The 21,423-nt window shown below is 36.8% G+C and overlaps 1 protein-coding gene across 19 annotated transcripts in view; it reads left to right on the top strand.

The window, feature by feature from the left end:
• NSUN7 (NOP2/Sun RNA methyltransferase family member 7) overlaps positions 1-21,423 on the top strand; it is a 72,342-nt gene that overhangs the window by 10,103 nt on the left and 40,816 nt on the right. For 12 of the 19 annotated variants that reach the window (XR_011437614.1, XR_011437616.1, XR_011437620.1 and 9 more), the window contains exons 5-10: positions 7,391-7,543; positions 7,892-8,075; positions 9,213-9,423; positions 11,771-11,914; positions 15,383-15,484; positions 17,066-17,183. Coding sequence is in view for 7 of the 19 variants with exons in the window: in XM_070263935.1 (XP_070120036.1) it covers positions 7,391-7,543; positions 7,892-8,075; positions 9,213-9,423; positions 11,771-11,914; positions 15,383-15,484; positions 17,066-17,183 (912 nt within the window). In the remaining 12 variants the exon portion in view is untranslated. Of the gene's footprint in view, positions 1-7,390; positions 7,544-7,891; positions 8,076-9,212; positions 9,424-11,770; positions 11,915-15,382; positions 15,485-17,065; positions 17,794-21,423 lie in introns of all 19 variants that reach the window. The other 7 variants (XR_011437623.1, XR_011437622.1, XR_011437621.1 and 4 more) reach the window with 2 other exon arrangements.

Genomic DNA, 21,423 nt, shown 5'->3' with positions numbered 1-21,423 from the left:
TATGACATAGTCATATCTCATGTCAGTCACAGCCATGAGAAATTGTGGGATGGAGAAGAGCAAGAGCAATCAGACCTGTGTCCTATCTCTGTTAGAAAAGTAAAGATCTCGCCTCTGTTTACTGTGTAGGTTTCTGAGCAACCACCTCACTGTGCATACCTACATCGGACGACCTGCCTCCCAGGACGGGTGCAGATACATCAGAGAAAAATTGGTGGGGCAGTATGCTGTGGGATAGGCTCTGAGTTTCAGCTTTTCTGAGCTTCTCTCAGTTTTTGTTTGACTTAGTCAGGAGACTTCCATGGAAGTCTCAGCTTAGTCTCATGAGGCTAATGAGAGCTGAGGTTAGACTGAGTCAGCCAGGAAAGCCACAGGGCTCTAACCAAGTCAGAAAGACCAGACTGTGGTTTCAGCAGCAGCAGATTTTAGCTGAGAGTGCCAGCAAGGCAGGTGGGAATAGGACAAGCAAAGGCTGTGGCTCAGGAGGCCAGAGGAACCAGGAAATATTACTGTCAAAGGATTCCTGATTCCCCAGATTTTCCCCTTTCCCCATATTACGTACCATGCTACCTTCTGCCTTGACACATATCTGGTTACAAACCGATAGATCTTCATATAATGTAAATCTTATTCCTAAATCAGTTTTATTATACCCAGTTCATACTATACTCAATTCATAATATGCTAGAGGAGAAATGCTTGTATTTAGTGACTGAACAGAGAATAGTAGAGCCGTGCTGAGAAAATATATGTATAAAGCTAATGCCAGAGAGTTTTAATCGAGAGTTTTAATCAAGAGTTTTCAAGTAGTAGAAGCCATCATCAGTTAACTTGAGCAAAATTGAAAAATATTCTTACAAAGATACCGGGATATCTCATGCAACTCAAGGACTCAGGAAGAAAATGAAATCAGGAACTGGAAAGATGTCAGGACTTTATCTCTGCTTCTCTCTTAGTATCTGCTTCATTCTCTTTTTCTCTGAAGATCTGCCTTCTCTGCTTCTCTGGTCTACGTAGGAAAGGCCCTACCATTGCACCCCAGTTTCTGAGCTTACATGTTACAGTTGTATGTTAGTTTCTTCACTTAGACTAACTTCGTATCTCTACAACCCAATTCTGAATTCTAAATCCCTGGAAATTTGATTGGTTCCATGTGGATCAGATGCATTCCCTCTGGCCGCTTCCCATAGCCAATGGTGTGGGATTGTGAACTCAAACAGGATGCTGGAAGCCAACCTCTGTAGATCTTCTGGGGCTTGGAGCTGGGCGCTGTTGTTCCCAGGGAAGTAAAATCATTGTAAACTTGAAGTATACCATAGTATGTTTCTACTGAGGGCATAAAGACTAATTTTAAGAGGTGATAGAGGAAGAAGTAATTATTTAGCAAGAAATTGAATGAGAATGATTTTCTCCTTAGGAAAATTGTGTTTGACCTTTGTTGCTGTTGCCTGTACCAGGGATCCTGGTGTTTTATCACTTTATGTACCAATTTGTATCTTTTTCTTCATTTATTCATGGCTTTAGAGGTATAGTCCAAGATGACACCTCTTACCATTTTTGACATATGCAAGGTTTTTAAGAAGTCATTCCTTGGGGCTGGCCTGGTGGCGCAGTGGTTAAGTTTGTGCACTCCACTTCTGGGGCCTGGGGTTCACCAGTTCGGTTCCCAGGCCAGGACCTATGCACTGCTTATCAACCCATGCTGTGGCAGGTATCCCACATATAAAGTAGAGGAAGATGGGCACGGATGTTAGCTCAGGGCTAATCTTCCTCAAAAAAAAAAAAAAAAGAACTCATTCCTTGTATAAAATGCAACTTTTTAATACTATGTGACTAGATTAAAAAAAAAAAAGGCCACAGCCTCTTCCTTTCTTACTCCTCATGCCCTCACACTAACCCAAGAATGTTTCTGCCAAATAATTTGTTGGACTTTTGTGAGGCAGAATTGGAGAATGGGCACAGAAAGACTAGAAAGGCAGCAGGAGGGGAAGGACTTTGTAGTCGATACTCCTACCCCACCCCAAGGTATTCGTCCTGAAGTCTCCACATTACGGCTGAGGCCCCACTGTCTACCTTGATAGCATCCTTGATTCTTTTTTCTTCCCCTCCCCTGCACCCATACCACACCTAATGCATCGAGTCCTGTAACTCCAGTTGGAAAACATGCTAAATCTACTTCTTTCCATCCATTACTACCATCCAAATCCAAGCCACCATAATCGTCACTTGGACTTGTCACTTGTCAATGGGAGGCAATAGCCTCCTCATTGGTTTCCTTTCCTATAATTCTTACTTTCCCACAATCCATTCCACATGGTAGGTAGTGTGATATTTTAAAAATGTAATTATATAGTCATGAGAGAGTATCTTGGATCAGACTTGTCTTCCTATTGTAAATAATGAGAAAACTGGACAAAATATATGAGGCAAAGGTTTTGGACATTAGACAAGAAGCAGCACAGAAACTTGATCCCTGAGAGAATAAAAACAAGTGAGGTGAGCCCTAGAGTAGTCCTGGCTTCATGCCTAGAGGTACTTTCCAGCTGCAGTGCAGGAAGGGGAATGCCAAGAGGAAAACGGTTGTCTTGCTAAGTTAAGAAAACAGAGATCAGAGTTTTGGGAGGCTGAAATGATCATTTGTTTTTTCTTCTTTATTCTATTAATACGGTAAGGTAATTTACATTGAATGATTTATAAACGTTAAGCCAACCATGTATTTCTGTGGTAAATAACATTTGCTCTGATATATCCTTTTTCTCATCTTCTCCAAATTTCTCATTCCCCATAATGCTTCAGAGTTTCTCATTTGCCAAAATGCTCCCTAAATACTTGTTCATGAGATTTTCTCTCTCATACTCTCTCCACCCCTTCTTTGGAAATGCTTATTAACCTATTTCACTTACTTAGTGAATAGTCTGAAACAGCTGTCAGGACAATGCCTGACTTTATATTTTTATGAGACATTCAAGCAGTTCACTGAAGATTATCTTTTGTCATTAAGAAAATATTCAATTTATATTTAAAGAGAATCACATTTCTGATGTGTTAGGCATTAGTAATGGCATTCAGAAACTTGAGTTATTTTGTTCATTGTTAAATAAAATTTCTGAAAATTTTGAAGCCAAAAAGGAGTAAAACCCATTTCTTTAAGAAATTAATGAAAAGAAAATGGTATATCAGTTAGGATTCTTTTTGGCAGCTGGCAGGACCCCACCTCAAACTGGAGAGGTGAACAGGGAGCATTTCTGACCAGGCCTCTCGTGGCAGAATTGAACACTGAGACTGCAGGAAGGGCAGTGCTGTGGCTGCGCTTCTAGTAACTAAGTCTTTTGACTAAAATATCATCAGGACTCTCTTCAACTCTAGTGTCTGCTTCTCTGTGTGCTTTGGCTTCATTCTTTCATCTTTCTTTGTTCCCAGAATGGAAAACTTGGCGGCTGACAACTCAGGAGCTTTACGTTTTATAGCACCAAGCACTAGAGAGTCTGGCTTTCCTCTTTGTTGCTACACCCGAAAAATTGCTTGACCTTGGTTTGAGTCAAGTGCCCACCCCCTACCAATCAGCTGTGGCCAAGGAGATAGAGTCAGTCAGAGATACTTCCCAAGAACATTATGTGAATGGAGGGCGGGAAGGAACATTTTCAGAAGCGGAGAGGTTCTATTCCCAGAAGGGAAGGGGTGCTTACAATACAAACCAGTGGGTTTCTACTATAAATGGAAACATTAGGATAGCTTTTTTTTTTGCTATGATTTATGGATATAAAGTTTCTTGGGATACACTATATTAGGTATAATTTGATTTTACATGTAATATTAGTTTATCTCGTTTGAGCCCTACGATGTTATCTTCCTTTAGAGAGAGCATATACTTTGCTACTGGCAGCCAGACTTGGGACACTAACAAGCCCAGGTGACCAATTCTAATCAGAGATCGCAATAATTAGAAGTTCACAGGGCTTCAGTCCCTGTGAAGACCAGTTATTCCTTTTTACGTTTTCCTGGGCTTGTCATTTGGTGACCCATTCTAAAGCCTGGGACTTTATCAGAGCCCCTCTTCCATAAACTTGGCATGCCCCGCATTTCCATTTTTGTTCCCTGCCCCATGAGTCATTGAAGCTCTGCATATCACTCAATTTCTCAGACACATATTTCAGAATTGGCAGATAACTCATATGTGATGCTCCCTCTACTTGGAACACTGGTCAGCTCTTCTCACACCCCTCCCTTACTCCTGGCTAACTCCTACTTCTCCCCGATGGCTTAGTTTAAACCTAGCTCCTGGGAAACTTCCCTTGACTCCCGTAGCAGTGCCTCTCCTTTGTGCCACCATAGCAGCCTGCCTTCCCTTGGCATTAGTACTTGGGACCTTTTAAAATAATTGCTTTGTCTCTCCCTACCAGACTCTATACTTGGTGATGTCAGGAATGGCATCTTCCTTGCTCACTCCTTTGTTTCTGGAACCTAAAACAGTGCCTGGAATATCGTAAGAATGCAAATATTTGTTCATGAATTAACTTTATGTCTCTATCCTTAAATGCCTTTCCATTTCCTGCAGAAAAAAATTCCTACTTCCTATGCATGGTGTGTAAGATTTTTTGTGATTTGAGCCCTGGATCTCTCACTACCCCATGCTCTGTAAATCTTTGTTGTTTAACACCTCCATATCTTTTTTTTTTTTTTTTAAAAGATTTTATTTTTTCCTTTTTATCCCCAAAGCCCCCCGGTACATAGTTGTGTATTCTTCGTTGTGGGTTCTTCTAGTTGTGGCATGTGGGACGCTGCCTCAGCGTGGTCTGCTGAGCAGTGCCATGTCCGCGCCCAGGATTCGAACTAACAAAACACTGGGCCGCCTGCAGCGGAGCGCGCGAACTTAACCACTCGGCCACGGGGCCAGCCCCAACGCCTCCATATCTTTATGGTGCTCTGCCCTCTGTCTGTGTGTCTTTTCTCCCTTTTTGGTTTGGAAAACTCAGGCTATCTGTGTGTCTTCTCTCCTCTTGTGGTCTGGGAAATTCTTGCTCCTCCTTTAGTAGTTAGCTCCAGTTTCTCCTCCTCGTAGAATTTCCTTTGGGCTAACTCTTGTTCTTCTCCCAGTACATTTGCTTTCTCCTTTATCTGTGTATCTTATAACATTCATCATATTAATCTTTATAGTCCAGCTCTGATCACAGTACTTGGTTAATAGTAGTAAAGGAATAAACATATTATTATCATTTCTTGAATAGCCTGACTTTAAATACAAAAGTATTTAATTCAAAAGTATCTTTTCTTTTCAACAACTCTGTAAGTAAGGTACTTATTCTTAATTCCTAGAGCTTAGAGAAACTAAATAACTTGTCTGAAGTCGTATTGCTAGTAGTTGGTGGAACCAGAATTTGAACCTAGGTAATCTGTTTGCAGAGTCCAAACCATACTGCAGAAGGGGCGAGAGGGAGAGGGCGAGGGCATGTGGCATGTTATAGGAGTGGCAAATCGTTCAGTATGTAACTAGCGATAGTGTTGTGGATGGGAGTGGTGGGAATTGAGGAAGGGAGAGTTGGTTCAGGTTAAATTTTTAATATCCTAGTGTATTATGATAAGGAATTTAGAGTCTGTCCTGTAGGTAATGGGCTCATTTAAAACTTAAGCTTATGAATTACATAACTACAATTTAACATATAGAAAGAAAGTTCTGGTTGTACGTACAACAGGGATGCTGGTAAAAGAGATAATTGGGTAACTCTGTGATAACATTCAAATTGTAGCAGGAGATGGACTTCTGAATCAAGAATGTTGGGATAAGGCTACTTCTGCTTCCGTTTTCATCATTGCAGCTTGCCTTACAGCTACGGAAGAAGTTTTTTTAGTAACCACAGGATATTTCATTTACAGAAGTAATATGTCTGGTTATCCTAATAGCATTTGGATTTGGTTTTTGTCTTCAGTCTGATATTGCATATTTATATAAAAATCTTTATAACTGTATATATACTTTAAATTACTTTGTGGTTGATTAAATTGTATTAAAATTCACAGTCTGAAATGTTTGCTATCTAGAAATTTGGAAAATTATTTCTCGCTGTGCTCTTTCTATGTACACAACACGTTTATTTTTCTAGGCTTCCCAGCTCTAATCTCTATATTTAATGATTGAATGATTCATTCAATAACATTTATTATGGTAAATTTGAACTACATAGATATTTGGAAGGACGTTTTAAACAAAATAGTCTGTATTCAGAAACAGCTCACAGTGTATAATATAGAACAGTAACTCACCCCCTTTATATCAATTTATTCTTTGATGTGCATTAATATATTATGTAATTGTTCTTAGTGTTCCTTCCTGTAGTTCTGTGACATTAGAACATAGCACTGCACATATCTGAGTTTATCATAGCCCTAGAAGGTTTAATGTTTGATAACCCTTCCCTCTCCTCTCCCATGCCCCTGTGTTCTCTCTCTCTCTTTCTATTTCTCTCTCCCCCTCGTGCATGTATACACATCCATACATAAACACGTTCTTGGGTGAAAGTTTCTCATTCTACTGAGTGGATAAGAAGCTTAATCTTCTTAAACTTTCTGCAGCCACACACACCACTCAGGTTGTGCTTGCCCTTTTTTGTGGCATCTCTTCCCCATTTCTCATTCAAGGTTATCCTTGAGATTTATTATTCAGTTAGATTCCTCCTGTGGAAACGTTATGAACATGGGTCAAGAGTAAGTCCTGTATTCTCATTCATTAAAAACGTTGGCCATGAGATCAAGGAAAATCCTTGGGTCCTCATGGTGACGCTAACCAGTTCTTGTTTTTCTTTTCTGTTATTTGGAACTTTGAGGCATGGGATAATCAGAACTGGGAAGGACTGGATACAGATTCATGAAAGTTCCTTAATCTTATTAAGTAATGATAACTAGCCTGTAATGAGTGCCTGCCATGTGCCAGGCACTGTGCTAAGTATTTCACACGCAATTGGTAATCATCACATTAATAGCAAGGAAAGTCAACCACATTTTACAGAGGAGAAAACAGAGGCTGAGAAAAGAGATTCAGTAACATACCTGAGGTCACATAGCTGGTTACTGACAGAACCTGGATTGAATTTCAAGTTTCGGCTCTAAATCCTACACCTCTTCCACTACATAAAATTGTCTCTCAATCAGCGATTAATGTAAATACCTGAGGAGATGCACAACTATACAGGGGCAGCAAAAACTGGAAAAAGGAAGCAGGATTATTGGATTTCTGTTTTCACATATGGCAAATTGTTATTTTAGACTTAGAAAATTTGAAATAGAATTATAGAAGACTTGTTAAAATTTTAAAGTTGCTTTGTTAATGTTTCCAGTGGAAAATTGATAGTCTTGTCTTTAATGCAGTAGTCACTAAGAATGGATTTTCTATCTCTAGTTTTAAGACAAAATTGGCTGCAGCATTGGCAAGATATCGAATCAAACATGATGCCCTTTCAATTTACCACATTCTTCCAGAAACAGTTAGGAACCAGGAACTAAGGGCCTCCACTTTGCCACTTTATGCTTGGATAAATACTTGTAAAATCAGGTAAGAGTTTTAATCAAATTCTTTATTCATATTTCAAGTCACTAGCCTTTCAAAATAATATGGTAAGAAATATTACCTTTTTAATGGAGGGGGGCACATCTGGGAGAGTGATTGGGGAATCATAGTTTGGTTCAGGATCTTATCACCAAATTACCAAAGGTAATTACATAAATATGTTAACTTTTCTGTCTCTAATGATCTTTTAACTTATTGTTGGCTACAATTTAAGTTCCATTAGATGCAATACATGCAGTGGTATTTTTACTTATTGTAGGAAAAAGATGCTAATGTTAATACATTTTTAATGTATTATATTTGTAATTACAACCTAATGTTGTATATTTACAGCCCTGAAGAAGTTTATCATAGTTTGAAGAAAAAAGGCTATCATAAAGTCAAATCTGTACCACATATTGGTGATAAAGTCTTTGCTGTGGACCAGCATTGCTATGATGTCTTAATTTTTCCATCTCATCTTAAAAATGACCTTCTAAATATAGATCTTTTCAAAGAGTATAAACTTATATTTCAGGTAAATAAACATTTACATTCATTGTGGTTCTCAATAATCCTACTTACACAAAGAATCCCTCCACTTAAAAATAAAACCTGACAAACTGATTATATATTTTACAGATTATCAGGGAAGTTCAAAAGGCCTAATTTTCACCTTAAATAAAATTAATACCTCTACAATCAGTGTTCCTATTATACTTTGGCATCTTTGTCCCACGTGCGGTTGTAGAGGACATATTCTCCTCCCTAGACTGCATGGATGGGGATACTTGTGTTGCTGGCAGCTCAAAGGCTGTATTTTTCTCTCCCAAGGGATGATTCAAAAGAAGGTAGAATAACACCTTTTCTTCCTTGCCTTTCTGGGCAAGATGCTAGTGCCATCCTGCATTTGAAAATGCAATGTGTAATACTTTCCCCTTATCTCTTTGACATAGGCTTACAGCTTTGGTTTGTAAGAAGTGTATAATGGCTATTAATGCAGGAAGAGAATGTGAGGTATAATGTGGTTTCAATAGAATGAAAAATAAAAGGTCTGAAAAATTGTTGTTAATTTTTATGTCCTTAGATTCCAATTCCTGCCTCAGATTCACCCTAGTCTTCTATGGTTTATGCCTTCACTGTACTCACATTCTTGGGCAGAAGCTCTTGCCCTTATTTTACGGTAACATCCTAGTGAGCACTGAGATCAACTGCAGAAATCCAGTCTACCTAGCCCTCTTTTATAAGCTTGTCGACCATCCTTAATTTTAATATCTGTGAACTAGCAGCATTTAGATGACAATGTAATGAAAGAATGGCAGTAGCAGAGGAGTGGGTTTTCCTGAAGGGGTAAGAATGGGAGCTAAGGCAGGACATCATTAATCTGTTAATCATGTTTTTGGTATTTTGGCATTGCCTTATCACTATATAAAAGTTAAATGATAACAGTCGTAATTTAGGCTAAACAAAGTTAGGGTCTTTGTTTTAAATCAGTTTATATCAGTTATCTTTTTTAATTTTGTATTTTAACATATATTAAGATGTTTTAAACTAAAACGGATTAGGTATCTCTTCAAATTCCTACCAAGTACTTTGTTTTACCTAAGGCAAAATGAAGTCAGTTCATGCTTCTAGTCTAACTCTTTGAAGTTCTAATCATACCCTTGTCTTGTAGGACAAATCTCGAAGTCTGGCTGTCCATTCTATAAAAGCTTTATTAAACATGGATGATGATATCTTAATGGTCAATACAGGTTCGTGGTACACAGTTGCCCATATGTCAGTCCTAACAAATAATAATACCTCAAAAATATTTGTGTGTGGAGTACAATCACAAGCTAAGGATCCTAAACTGATGAACCTTTTCACAAAAATGGGATGTAAAAGTATGTACAAATATTTATTTTTTTGGTGCTTACTGTTCTACAAGATTTAGAAATGTTAAAAATGTTTGAATTTGTTATTTTTTAATAAGGTAAAACTGTACTCCCAATATTCTTTTTCTGTTGCCAGCTGGCTCAGAAATATTAGGCTCTGCCATTAGAAGGTGCTGGAGAGACACTGCAAGACTGGAAGAGGAAGGAGAAAGGACTTTTGTTTTTCTTCCAGTGTTTGTTTATCCCTGTGGTGGCTGTGCAGGAGTCTTGGCAGTGTTAGCCTTGCCTTCTTTGCAGAGATCTGAATCTCAGCCTTGCAGGGGCCGTGCTCTTCTGACTTTCTAAGTTCCTTGTTCACTTTTCTCTCAGCCATGGTTGGTAGTGGCTACTCTCTGCAGTTATTACCTCTGTACACGTTAGAGTTCTCAAGTTGTTGACCACCTTTTGCCTAGTTAACAGAGATGATAGGAACTACTGGGTAACCAAGCAGTAGAGGAAAGGAAGTTTCTCCTTTTAGAAGTATTCTAGGTAATAAATGAAAAAAGGATGACAGAATTAGAATATGACTATTTTGCAACCCCTTTCCTGATACCACAAAGGCAGCTTAATGGATGAATATGACACCAATAATGAAGTAGTTTTGTTCTCCTCCCCACCAAAAAAAAGAAAAAAAGAACAAAAAAGAATCTGAATCTAATTATGCTTCTAAAGATCCAACTACTAATTTATAGGAAGCACAGAAGACAGGAACATGTGAAACTACACTCTAGGGAAGCAATTAGCAAAATCCAGACTGGGAAACTCTAGTAGGACAAATAACCAAGTTTCATTAAGAAATAAATGGTAAGAAAAATGGAAAGGGAACCTATAGATAAAAAGAAAATTAAGACTTATCAACCAATTGTAATGTATGTTCCTTATTTAGATCCTGATTCAAAGAAACTGTAAACAATTTTTGACGTGTGTGAGACTATGGGGAAATTAGAGCCATGATTAGATGCCATTATTATTTGATGATAATGAGGAATTTTTAAAAGAACTTTGTGTGGTTGTATTTTAAAGGGAGTTTTTATCTTTTAGAGCTATATGGTGAAATATTTATAGATTCAAAATAATATGGGGGTGGTGGAAGTGGGTGCAGATATAGGTGAAACAAGATTGGGCATGAATGGTTCACTGTTGAAGCTCCATGATGGGTACTTGAGAATTTATTATATATTATATCTATTTTGTCTATATTTTAACTTTTCCAATAAAAAGTTAAAAATAGAGGAAAAAAGGAAAAGGCCTACTTGATTTTTTTAAAAAAATTCAAAAGAGACAGAATAAAAAGAGGGGAAAAATTGACCAGGCAAGAGAAAGGAGGTGAGTAGGGCAGTTTCAGGAGTGACTCCTCAGCAGTTGAGGGAAGTGGGAGCCATTGCAGAAGTGAGGGGGTGGCCTTAAGGTAGGGGCACAGAGAGTTGTAACTGAGGGAGGGTGGACTCTCTTAAACTAAATTACAGTGCCTCATAATCGCTACTGATACTCATTTTTTCTAGGGAAGATAAAATATAAACAGGGCTTAAAAATGGGAAAGAGAGGGACTGGCCCCGTGGCGCAGTGGTTAGGTTCACACGTTCCACTTCGTTGGCCCAGGGTTCGCCAGGTTTGGATCCCAGGTGCGGACATGGCACCACTTGGCAAGCCATGCTGTGGTAGACATCCCACATATAACATAGAGGAAGATGGGCACAAATGTGAGCTCAGGGCCAGTCTTCCTCAGCAAAAAGAGGAGGAATAGCAGCAGATGTTAGCTCAGGGCTAATCTTCCTCAAAAAAAGAAAAAGAAAAAAAAATAGGAACGAGAAATAACCAATACTGAACACTTACTGTATACTAGGCACCATGTAAAGCTTAACTACTTTACCTCAATCGTCAGCACAATAGATGAGGTAGGCATTATTATCCCATTTTATGCATTAGGAAAGGAGCTTAGAGAGATTGTCATGCAGCTAGTAAATGGTGAAGTTGGGAGAAGACTTGGGTATTTCTGCCTCCAAAGCCCATTTGCCTCTCCTACATCATACTGCTTGGAATCTGACGTTCAGAATGGAAAATTTACATTACATTTTATGTAGAAGATATTTAAACTTCAAAGTTATTCTCTCAAGTGAAAGAGAAAGCACTCCATTAAGAAAATTCATGTATTTGAAAAGTTATCAGAGAAGAATAGCCCTCTTTTCTGGCTGCATTAAAATGACTTTTGTTGGGGTTGAGGATTTAAAAATGAACAATGATAGATATAATTACATACTGCATTAAGATTTTTAATTAATATTTTTACATTAATTTTTCTGGTTTTTTTTCCTCCCAGATGTTGAAATACTTCCTGAGACATTTATTAACATTGACTCAAAGGACCATAGATTACAGAAAGTTAAAGTGATCCTGCTGCTCCCTCGTTGTTCAGGACTGGGTGTTAGTAATCCAGTAGAATTTATTTTAAATGAGCATGAAGGTACTTGTTTTAATTTTTAATTTCTAAATTATTGAAATTTGTGGTTAATAATTTAAAAAATAAAATTATTTAAAATCATTAAAATGACATATCAGATATATCTGATTAATGAATAGCTACCATGTATAAAGTACTTACTAAGTATAAAGTACTTACACCCATTACTTCACTTAATTCTTATACCAATCCTGTGAGATATGGGCAAGGGGGATATTAAAAATATTTCATAATTGGAATGATGTAGGTAATTAGAACAGATGCTGGCCAGTATGGTATTCTCGTATTTACCAGAGCTCAAAATATAGGCATGAAAATTTCTCAGCATTTTATAGATGAAAAAACTGAGACTCAGAAAGATTACTGTAGTCTCCCTTATCCATGGTGGTATGTTCCAAGACCTCCAATGGATGCTTGAAGCCTTGGATAGTACCGAACCCTATATAGACTATGTTTTTTCCTATACATATGATAAAGTTTATTTTATAAATTGGGCAGAGTAAGAGATTAACAACACTAACTAAATAATAAGATAGCATAATTATAACAATATGCTATAATAAATGTTATGTGAATGTGGTCTCTCTCTCTCAAAATATCTTCTTGTACTGTACTCACCCTTCTTGTGATGATGTGAGATGATACAACGGCTACTGATGAGATGAAGTGAGGTGACTGACGCAGACATTGTGAAGTGGCATTAGGCTACCACAGACCTCACTATAGTCAGAAGGAGGATCGTTGAGCCGTCACGATGTCAATGGCTGGGTGTCAGGAGCAGGTGATGTCTGCAGTTGACCACCAGTAACTGAAACTTCAGAAAGTGAAACTGCAGATAAGGCGCGTCTACTGTAATTCATTTGTATAAGGTCACACAGCTAGTTAGTAACAGAGCCAGGATTCAAATTTAGATCTGCCTTACTCTGGAGCTTATGCTCTATATACAATCCTAATTAAATCATAATCGGACTATTTCAAACTCAAGACTTCTTTAGCCTCCAGTATGTGTGTTTTATGATATGAATACCCCAGATTAAATATTAATTCTAGAAATATTTTCTTCTTTAATAAACTTTAAAATATTATTTAACATTAACATTTATTGAGCACTTGTATGTAAGGCACTGAGTTAAGCACTTTGCTTGGATTATTTCATCAAATCCTCACAAGAACTCAGTAAAGTAGTACTCTTATTATCTCCATTTTACAAATGTGGACTCTGAGGCTCAGATTTTGGAGCCTCCCAGAGTCATTTGACTAGTAAGTGACAGAGGCTGGATTCAAATACAACCGCTCTGACCCCGAGGCTGGCACTTTGAATCACTCTCTTAATCCTAGTGTTAACTGAAACTGATTCTTACTTTAATCCCTTGTTTACATTGAAAGGCATAGGTAAGGTTAACTAGAATATTAGAGAAAGAAGACATTCTATCAACATTCAGAGTATGGTAATTGTTTTCTGTTTCTAGTAAGGACAGAATTTTAAATGGAGAAAAAGAAATGGAGGGAAAGGAACTAATATTTATTGAGCACAACTGTGTCCCAGTCAGTATTCTAGGTAGTGTGCATGCACTGTCACTTAATATTTACAATAACTTTTTGAGGCTGTGTCATTTTATTATCTCTATTTTATAAGGGGGAAAAAACCAAGACTCAGAGAAATTTTTCAGGTTGCCTGAGGTCATGTAGCTAGTAAGTAGGGAAGCTGGGATTCAAATTCAGTTCAGTTAGCACATTCCACTATACTACGCTATAAAAAGAATTCCACTGTACCACACCATCTTCAACTGGGCTTACACTGTACCATGTGGAATTTTGACTTGCTATAGAAAATTTCTTTCCAGTAAGAGTTAAACAGAAGAAAAACCAACTCAGATGGGAGAATGGTAGGCTGAGAAAATTCCTACACTAATTTTGGGAAATGATCAGAGAAGAAGAGTTAGTAGACACTGAAATAAGAGAGGAGGAAACAGCAGCAGCTATAGGAAAGCATTGCAGTCAAGAGAACCAAGAGCTTAGAAGTCTGAGACTCTGGTCTTATCCTGGGCCATCTTGAAGTGAGAATGCAGAAAAAAGGAAGCCATAGGGAAAAATAAACTAGAGGCTGGGGGGAAAAGCCCAAAGGGAATTACAAATGATGAAAAGAGAGAAGTAAAAAGTTTCCTAGGTATTGGCAGTGTTTTGAAAGCCTTGATGAAGAGGTGACAGGATAAGCCAAGAAGTGGTCTTTGACAACCCTGGGGAAAAAAAGGAGGGCTTTTGAAGGAAACTGTGCTCTGATGAGGTAATAGCTGGAGAAAATAACTGCTGACCTAGCGAGTGTGGTAGAAATAGTAGCCAGAAACCTAGTGGGGATGAATCTAAAACATTATTTTATCACATTTAGATAGTAAGTGGAAGGGAGCAATCATGAAATAGTTTTGAAAAATATTTTAATATTGAAAAATATTAGAACCATTGAGGAATATATCAAATTGGTCATTGCTAACAACTTGGAATTATTTTAAAGTGGGATGAAAGAGGTAATTGATGTGGTTTTAGAGTATAATATGTAAATAGTCCTTTAAAAAGTGACTGATAGTTTTAGAATAGAGATAGAAAAATGTGAAGTATAAAACTAAATTGGGAAGAAATGAAGTTTTATTAATCTTCAGTGATACTACTGGAATGAGGAGCAGCCAAATAGATGGTCTAAATAATTGGCTCTGGTACTCCAGGGAGTTACTGAGAGGCGGAATAATACAGAGGCTAGAAATGTGGGCTCCCTGGTTAGATTTCTGAACTAGAATCCTGGCTCTGTACTAATAGCTATGTGACCTTAGATATGTTTAATGTGTATTAAACATTTTTCTCAATATTAAAAGAGAAAATAATGCTCCAAGGGTTGTTGAATAAGATAATCGATATAGAGTATCATTCAATATGTCTTAGTTAATATTATCAAGAAATATGTTAAAATTAGTTTTAGAAATTAAAAAAGATTACTGCAAGAGTTTCTTGATCTGTTATGAAGACATGAGTTGCTTCCCTGAATTTTTATCTTCCAGAATTTCTTTTGGTGAGTTAATGTTTTCTACTGTATCCATTTGTGTTCTTTCCTACTCAGATCTGATTATAGCCCATCAGTTCTACTGTGCAAAATCAATCTTCTCTGCTCCTCTATTAGCCTCCAGACTAACTGCATCCTCTCTTCTCTACCTAAAGGACTTATTTGGCTGCTTGGATGACTATCCCAGGAGAACTTGGAGAAAAAAGAAAACAATATTAAAACTAAACAAAATTACCTTTATCAATTCAGTTTTTTAATTTTAAGTCAACATTTTTACAATACTATCTAGTTTTAATAAATATTTTCCATGAAAACTCTCATTAATAGGGAAAATGATTGAAAAATTAAATAGCAGTTTGATAATAGGAATATATGGAAAACATCTAATACTTATATATTTAAAAGCATTGATTTGCTTTTAGATACAGGTTTACTTAAAGATTTCTCTCAAGGAGGCACATCAGAAGATAAACTTCATGTTCTTGCTCAACAGCAGTATGAACAGCTAACACATGCAATGAAATGTAAGTTTGTTATCTGTGCAACCCTAAAATATATTGTAAATCCTAGAAAAATCATTTATTTATTATAATCAGTCAATGAGGTATGAATCATAAGTGAATTTTCCAGAACTCAGCACCTTCAAATAACAAAATATTTTTACCAGTTTAATCTGTCTTTTAAAAATATAGTTTAGCAAGCATAGTTAAGAGTTTCTTGTTGCTGATGTGAAAATAATTATGTACTGTATATCTATTATTGTAGTTTCATCTTCTCTATTTCTTTTCTTTGGCTTCTTACTTGATGTAATTTTTCTGTTGTCCTTGTTCCTGAGCCTAACAACTCTTCTACAATCCAAATAGTAATCAAACTCTTATTTCCCTTAATGCTAAATAGAGAATAGAGAGATGCAATTATAGATAAAGCCTAGATCTCTGGATTTGAAGCCTGAGTAACAAAGCTCTTTAAGTATTTATATTATTGCTTCAATCACTGCATTTATCTTTGAGTACCATTTAGATTTTGAGTACCACTGCCCTTCCACACATGGATATGGAAATTTAGAAGTCTCTGAGAAATTACATAAATTTTTATGAATTCAGTCAGTGTTTATCAACTGTCTACTCTGGGCTAGGCATTACGTTTGGTGTTAGGGATATGAGTGTGAGTAAATCCTGACCTCCAAAGGCTCCAAGATAAATATGTGGGTATAGATAATTCAAGACATAAAGATATAGCATACGTGAGGGAGAAATAAGGTGAAATGGAAAGCACAGAGGAGATCTGCCCTTTTAGTTGATGCTGCTAATAAATATTAATTTGAACATGATAGTATGTATATGATCTATGAAATGTGTTGGTTGGAAGTTTAGGAAGTTGATAAATAATTTTTCTAATGCTTTCTCTGACTACTCTATTTAAAATTAGAGGATCATCTTCTGAAACTAACCCTCTTCCATACCTTCTTTGTTTTTTTCTATAGCACTTATCACCTCCTAACAATACTATATAATTTTCCTATTTATTCATGTCAATAAAACAGGAAATAAGCTCCCCAGGGGCAGGGATATTTGTCTGTGTATCTCAAATGGCTAGAACAGTGCCTAGCATGTAGTAGGTGCTTAATGAGTGTGAATAAATGAGTGGGTGGCAGGTTGCAGTATTACTGCATATTACAGATAAGAAATCTGAGAGTTTAAGTAATTTTCCCAGGTTCATACAGCAGTGAGTAACAGAATGGGGATTCACATCTAAGTCTGTTTCTAGAATCCTTTTAACTAGTTATGCGATATGGCCAGTAGAAGAAGGGGTGAAATATCGAGCTCATGGTAATCTGCAGTATTTATTTTTTGTTTGTTTCTAACTAGGTTGGTCACATTGATTGAATTTTCAATTTCCATAAAACTCCAGCTAGATTTACTTTATTTATTGGCCACAGAAACATTACTAATACTTGCTTTAAAGGAGAGCCATGCAAACATCTGTGGAAATCATTCCCATCAAAACCATGCAGTACTAGCATAAATAGGTGTTTGGAAACATAGCAAATTTGTTTAGGATTGTTACTGGGATCATTATATTAATTACATCTTCTTTAAATATAGTTACTAAAGCTCAAGCAGTTGTTTACTGCACATGTTCAGTTTATCCAGAAGAAAATGAAGCTGTTGTTAAGAAAGCACTGGAATTTCAAGACCATGGGATTAAAGTACAACCTTACAGGTAAAAAAGAAAAGGGTCCTTCTGAACAACTTGATCAAATATTTTTGAAAGTGAATGATTATGATTTTCTAAGTTGTATTAAAGACATTACACTTCCTTTTTGTTAGACTTTAATATGACCAAATAGCCTAATTTTTTTTACAACTTTATGTAGCTTCTGCTGAGCCTTTACGATGGCTTGGCATGAGTGTTCTTTTGCATGCCAAAAGATTCTTTTTGTTGTTGTTATTGTTGGTAAAGCTAAGGCATTTTGGCTTTGACTTGTCTGGTTCTGGATAAATTGGATCCAAATTTTATATCCCAAGCTTTAGATACATCTATGCCTCAGTACAAGAAAAATAAGTATGTAAAATAACCTTAGAAAGTAGAGAGAAAATTGGATGTTATCTGAAAACATACATTTCATAGACACTTTTAGCCTTTGATACCCACCAGGAATGAGGTAAACATTGCCTAAATAACTATAGTAGCTTCTGGGTAAATGCTGCAATAAACTAGAGGAAAAGAAGAAAAACAGTGATATTCATCTGAACTGTGGACATCAAAGTAATGAGTAGAGCTAAGAATACGTGACACCAGTTGGTTCTTCAAGTCTGTGACAATTAATAAGGTATTTTAAAACGTCTCTTCTATTTTTTTACTTATTTCTCATGTGCGCTTTTTCTTTAATTCTTATAGTAGGTTCTTAATATGCATATGGTTTGCTCCCTCCATTTAATTTCGTGTTTCCCCTTTGCCGTTTCACAAGTGGCCGTGTTAATCACACCTGCGTTTCTCTCCTTACTTAGCTCTACCTCCTTAGTTAGTAGCTCCTGTTGGGGGCTGACAGCCAGCCTCACATTCTGAGAGCTTCTCAGCACAGCATTAGCTAAATCACCATCTAGTGGCAAAGAGAATTATTGCGGGTATATAACCAAATTTCATTTCTGTGGATGACTCTGAATTTGTGTGTCAGGGATAAGGTTTCTAAGAATGTAATCTGGCAAAAATGGAGTAACATCTGTATTTTATCTTCTAGATTTTATTTCAGGTAAGCCATGATTAGTAATTAATCTATAATATAGTATAAAACACATAAGTAATATTTAAAGTCATATTATAAAGACAGAATAATCTGGGCTTTGGGCTTAAATTGGAGCATGTATATTGAAGAGGTTTGTAACTACTTGTTAGAAATGCTGTTGAGGGGGCTGGCCCAGTGGCCGAGTGGTTAAGTTCGCACGCTCCACTTTTCTGTAGCCCAGGGTTTCGCCAGTTCGGATCCTGGGTGTGGACATGGCACCACTCATCAGGCCATGCTGAGGCGGCACCCCACATGCCACTACTACAAGGACCCACAACTAAGAAGATACAACTATGTACCGGGGGGCTTTGGGGAGAAAAAGGAAAAAAATAAAATCTTAAAAAAAAAACAAACCGAGATTTACCTTGTCAGAAAAAGCCTGACTTTTTTAGTTCAAATAAGCATGTTAATATGCCCCCATGATTTACTCCTAATTTTAATTCTAAGATAGATAGATAGATAGATAGCACTAAGGAAGGGAAGGAGACGGAGTAGGAGAGGGAAGAAGAGGGAGGGCAGAAGGAAGGAAGGGAGGAAAGGAAAGAAGGAAAAAAGGGAGAGAGAGAGGAGGGAAGTTTGTTCAAGAACAGAGCTTTGCTGAGAGTTTGGCGTCCTCTTAAAGATTTCTTCCCTACCTCTGCTGTGCTACGGTAGAAGAGAGCCACATTCTTGAGTCGTCCCTTTGTTTAGCACCCCAGAGATTTTAACATCCCAGGACAATGTGCAATAATAAGGTAAGTGCACTTTTCTGTTAAGTGGGAGAGTGTGCTGTGAAAGGAGGAGAAGGAAGGGTGGCTGTCACATATGGATTATGACATTACCCACCTCACTGGATCTTTGTGGGGAATGAGTATATTAAAACATGAGCAGTGCCTGGCACATAATAAATGTTCCATAAATGTTAATTGTTACAGTTGTTATTATTAGTTTGTAAATTGCCTGTTCATGTTCTTTACCACTTTTTCAACTGTATTATTCATCTTTTTCTTCTTTTTATATGTCTTGTCATTGTATAGTAGGGATATTAGCTGTTTTCATATTAATTACAAATATTTCATAGATTTTTTGTTTTAAATATTTTTAATTAAAATATTAATAAAAATTTGCTTTATAGAAATCTTAAATTTCTGTGTAGACAATTGTATCAATCTTTTCCTTATGGCTTCTACATTTTGTGTTATATTGATCCTCAGCTTATAAATGCTTTTATCAGTTTTCATTTAGTATTTTTATAATTTCATCTTTTTGTATTTAAATAATTGATTTATCTGTTTATGATCAAACTTTATTCTTTCCTCAGAAAATCCGTCCCCTGCCCCTCCCCCCACTGATTTAAAATGCCACCTTTTGTATATGCTGTAATCCCATATATACTTCTGTGTGGATCTGTAATTCTATTCTATTGGTGCTTGGCTATTTCTATACTAACACGACAATGCTTTAATTACTATAATTTTAAATAGTTTTCTCAAATTTTATTAATTGTTTAATTGCAAAAACCCCTACCCACATTTGTGTATCAAATGAAACAATCCAAATGTACATAAGGAGAAGGTTAATAATTTCCTCGCTATATCCCTCTGCCTCCAAATCCCAAAGTGTGCAGTAGCTGGAGCAGGGTCCTGAAAGTGCCTTGACAAGCCAGGTGTAATCCTTCATTCCTTTTTATTATGTGGAGGTCTGGAGGGGCACTGGGAGAGCGGGAGCACCTAGACTAAGCCCACAAGTACTGATATTTTTACCACTGGCGTGACCATCCCAGTGTGTCCCAGTCACATAGCAGCCATATGAGTGTGTGTGTGTGTGTATTGTTACAGATAATGTATACATTAAATGTATGGAACTGTCCCTATTTTAATAAGTTTTTTTTTATTGAACTATAACTCACAAACCATACAATTCATCATTTTAATGTGTACAATTTAATGCTTTTTTAGTATATTGAGAAAGTTGTGCAACCATCACTACTAATTCTATAGCATTTTCAATCACCCCAAAAAGAAATTTCATACCCACTCAGCCGTCACTTCCCATTCCCCTGCTCTCTTAGCTCCTGTCAACTGCTAATCTACTTTCTTTCTCTATGGACTTGCCAATTCTAGACATTTCATTTAAATGAAGTCATACAAGATGTGGCCTTTTGTGTCTGGCTTCTTTCACTTAGCATGATGTTTTCAAGGTTCATCCATGTAATACAAAGTATCAGAACTTCCTTCCTTTGAAAGCCAAATAATATTCCGTTGTATGAATATGCCACATTTTGTTTATGCACTCATCAACTGATGGGCATTTGGGTTATTTCCACCTTCTGGATATTAAGAATGATGCTGTTATAAATATTTGTGTACAAGTTTTTACGTGGACATAAGTTTTCATTTCTCTTGGGGTATATACCAAGGAGTAGAATTGCTGAGTTGTCTGGTTAACTCTATGTTTGAGGAACTGCCAGACTGTTTTCTAAAGCGGTTGCATCATTTTACATTCCCATCAGTGGTGTAGGAGGGTTCCGATTTCTCCACATCCTCACCAATACTTGTAATTATCTGACTTTTTAATTCTAGCCAGCCTAGTGGGTGTGAAGTGGTATCTCACTGTGGTTTTGATTTGTATTTTGCTGGTGACTAATGATGTTGGGCTTCTTTTCATGTGCTTTTTAGCCATTTGTATATCTTCCTTGGACAAATGTCTATTCAGATTCTTCGCCCATTTTGAAATTGCATTGTATTTTTATTGTTGAATTGTAAGAGTCCTTTATATGTATATCAGACCCATCTCACATATATACTTTGCAAATATTATCTCCCATCTTTGGACTGTCTTTTTACTTTAGTTATAGTCCTTTAATGCACAAAAGTTTGTAATTTTGAAGTACAATTTATCTGTTTATTTTGTTGCTTGTCCTTTAGGTATCATATTTAAGACACTGTTGCTTAATCCAAGATCACAAAGAATTATGCCTATGTTTTCTTCCAAGTGTCTTGTGGTCTTAGCTCTCACATTTAGGTCTATGATTCATTTTGTTTAATTTTTGTATACGATATGAGGTAGGGGTCCAACTTTATTGTTTTGCATGTGGATATCCAGTTATCCCAGCACCATTTGTTGAATGGTCCACATTAAATGGTCTTGGCACCCATGTTGAAAATCAATTTATCATGGATGTATGGACTTATTTCT

The sequence above is a fragment of the Equus caballus genome, chromosome 3 (assembly GCF_041296265.1).
Source record: "Equus caballus isolate H_3958 breed thoroughbred chromosome 3, TB-T2T, whole genome shotgun sequence".
Lineage (NCBI taxonomy): Eukaryota > Metazoa > Chordata > Mammalia > Perissodactyla > Equidae > Equus > Equus caballus.
This window is presented reverse-complemented; position numbering and strand designations above follow the sequence as displayed.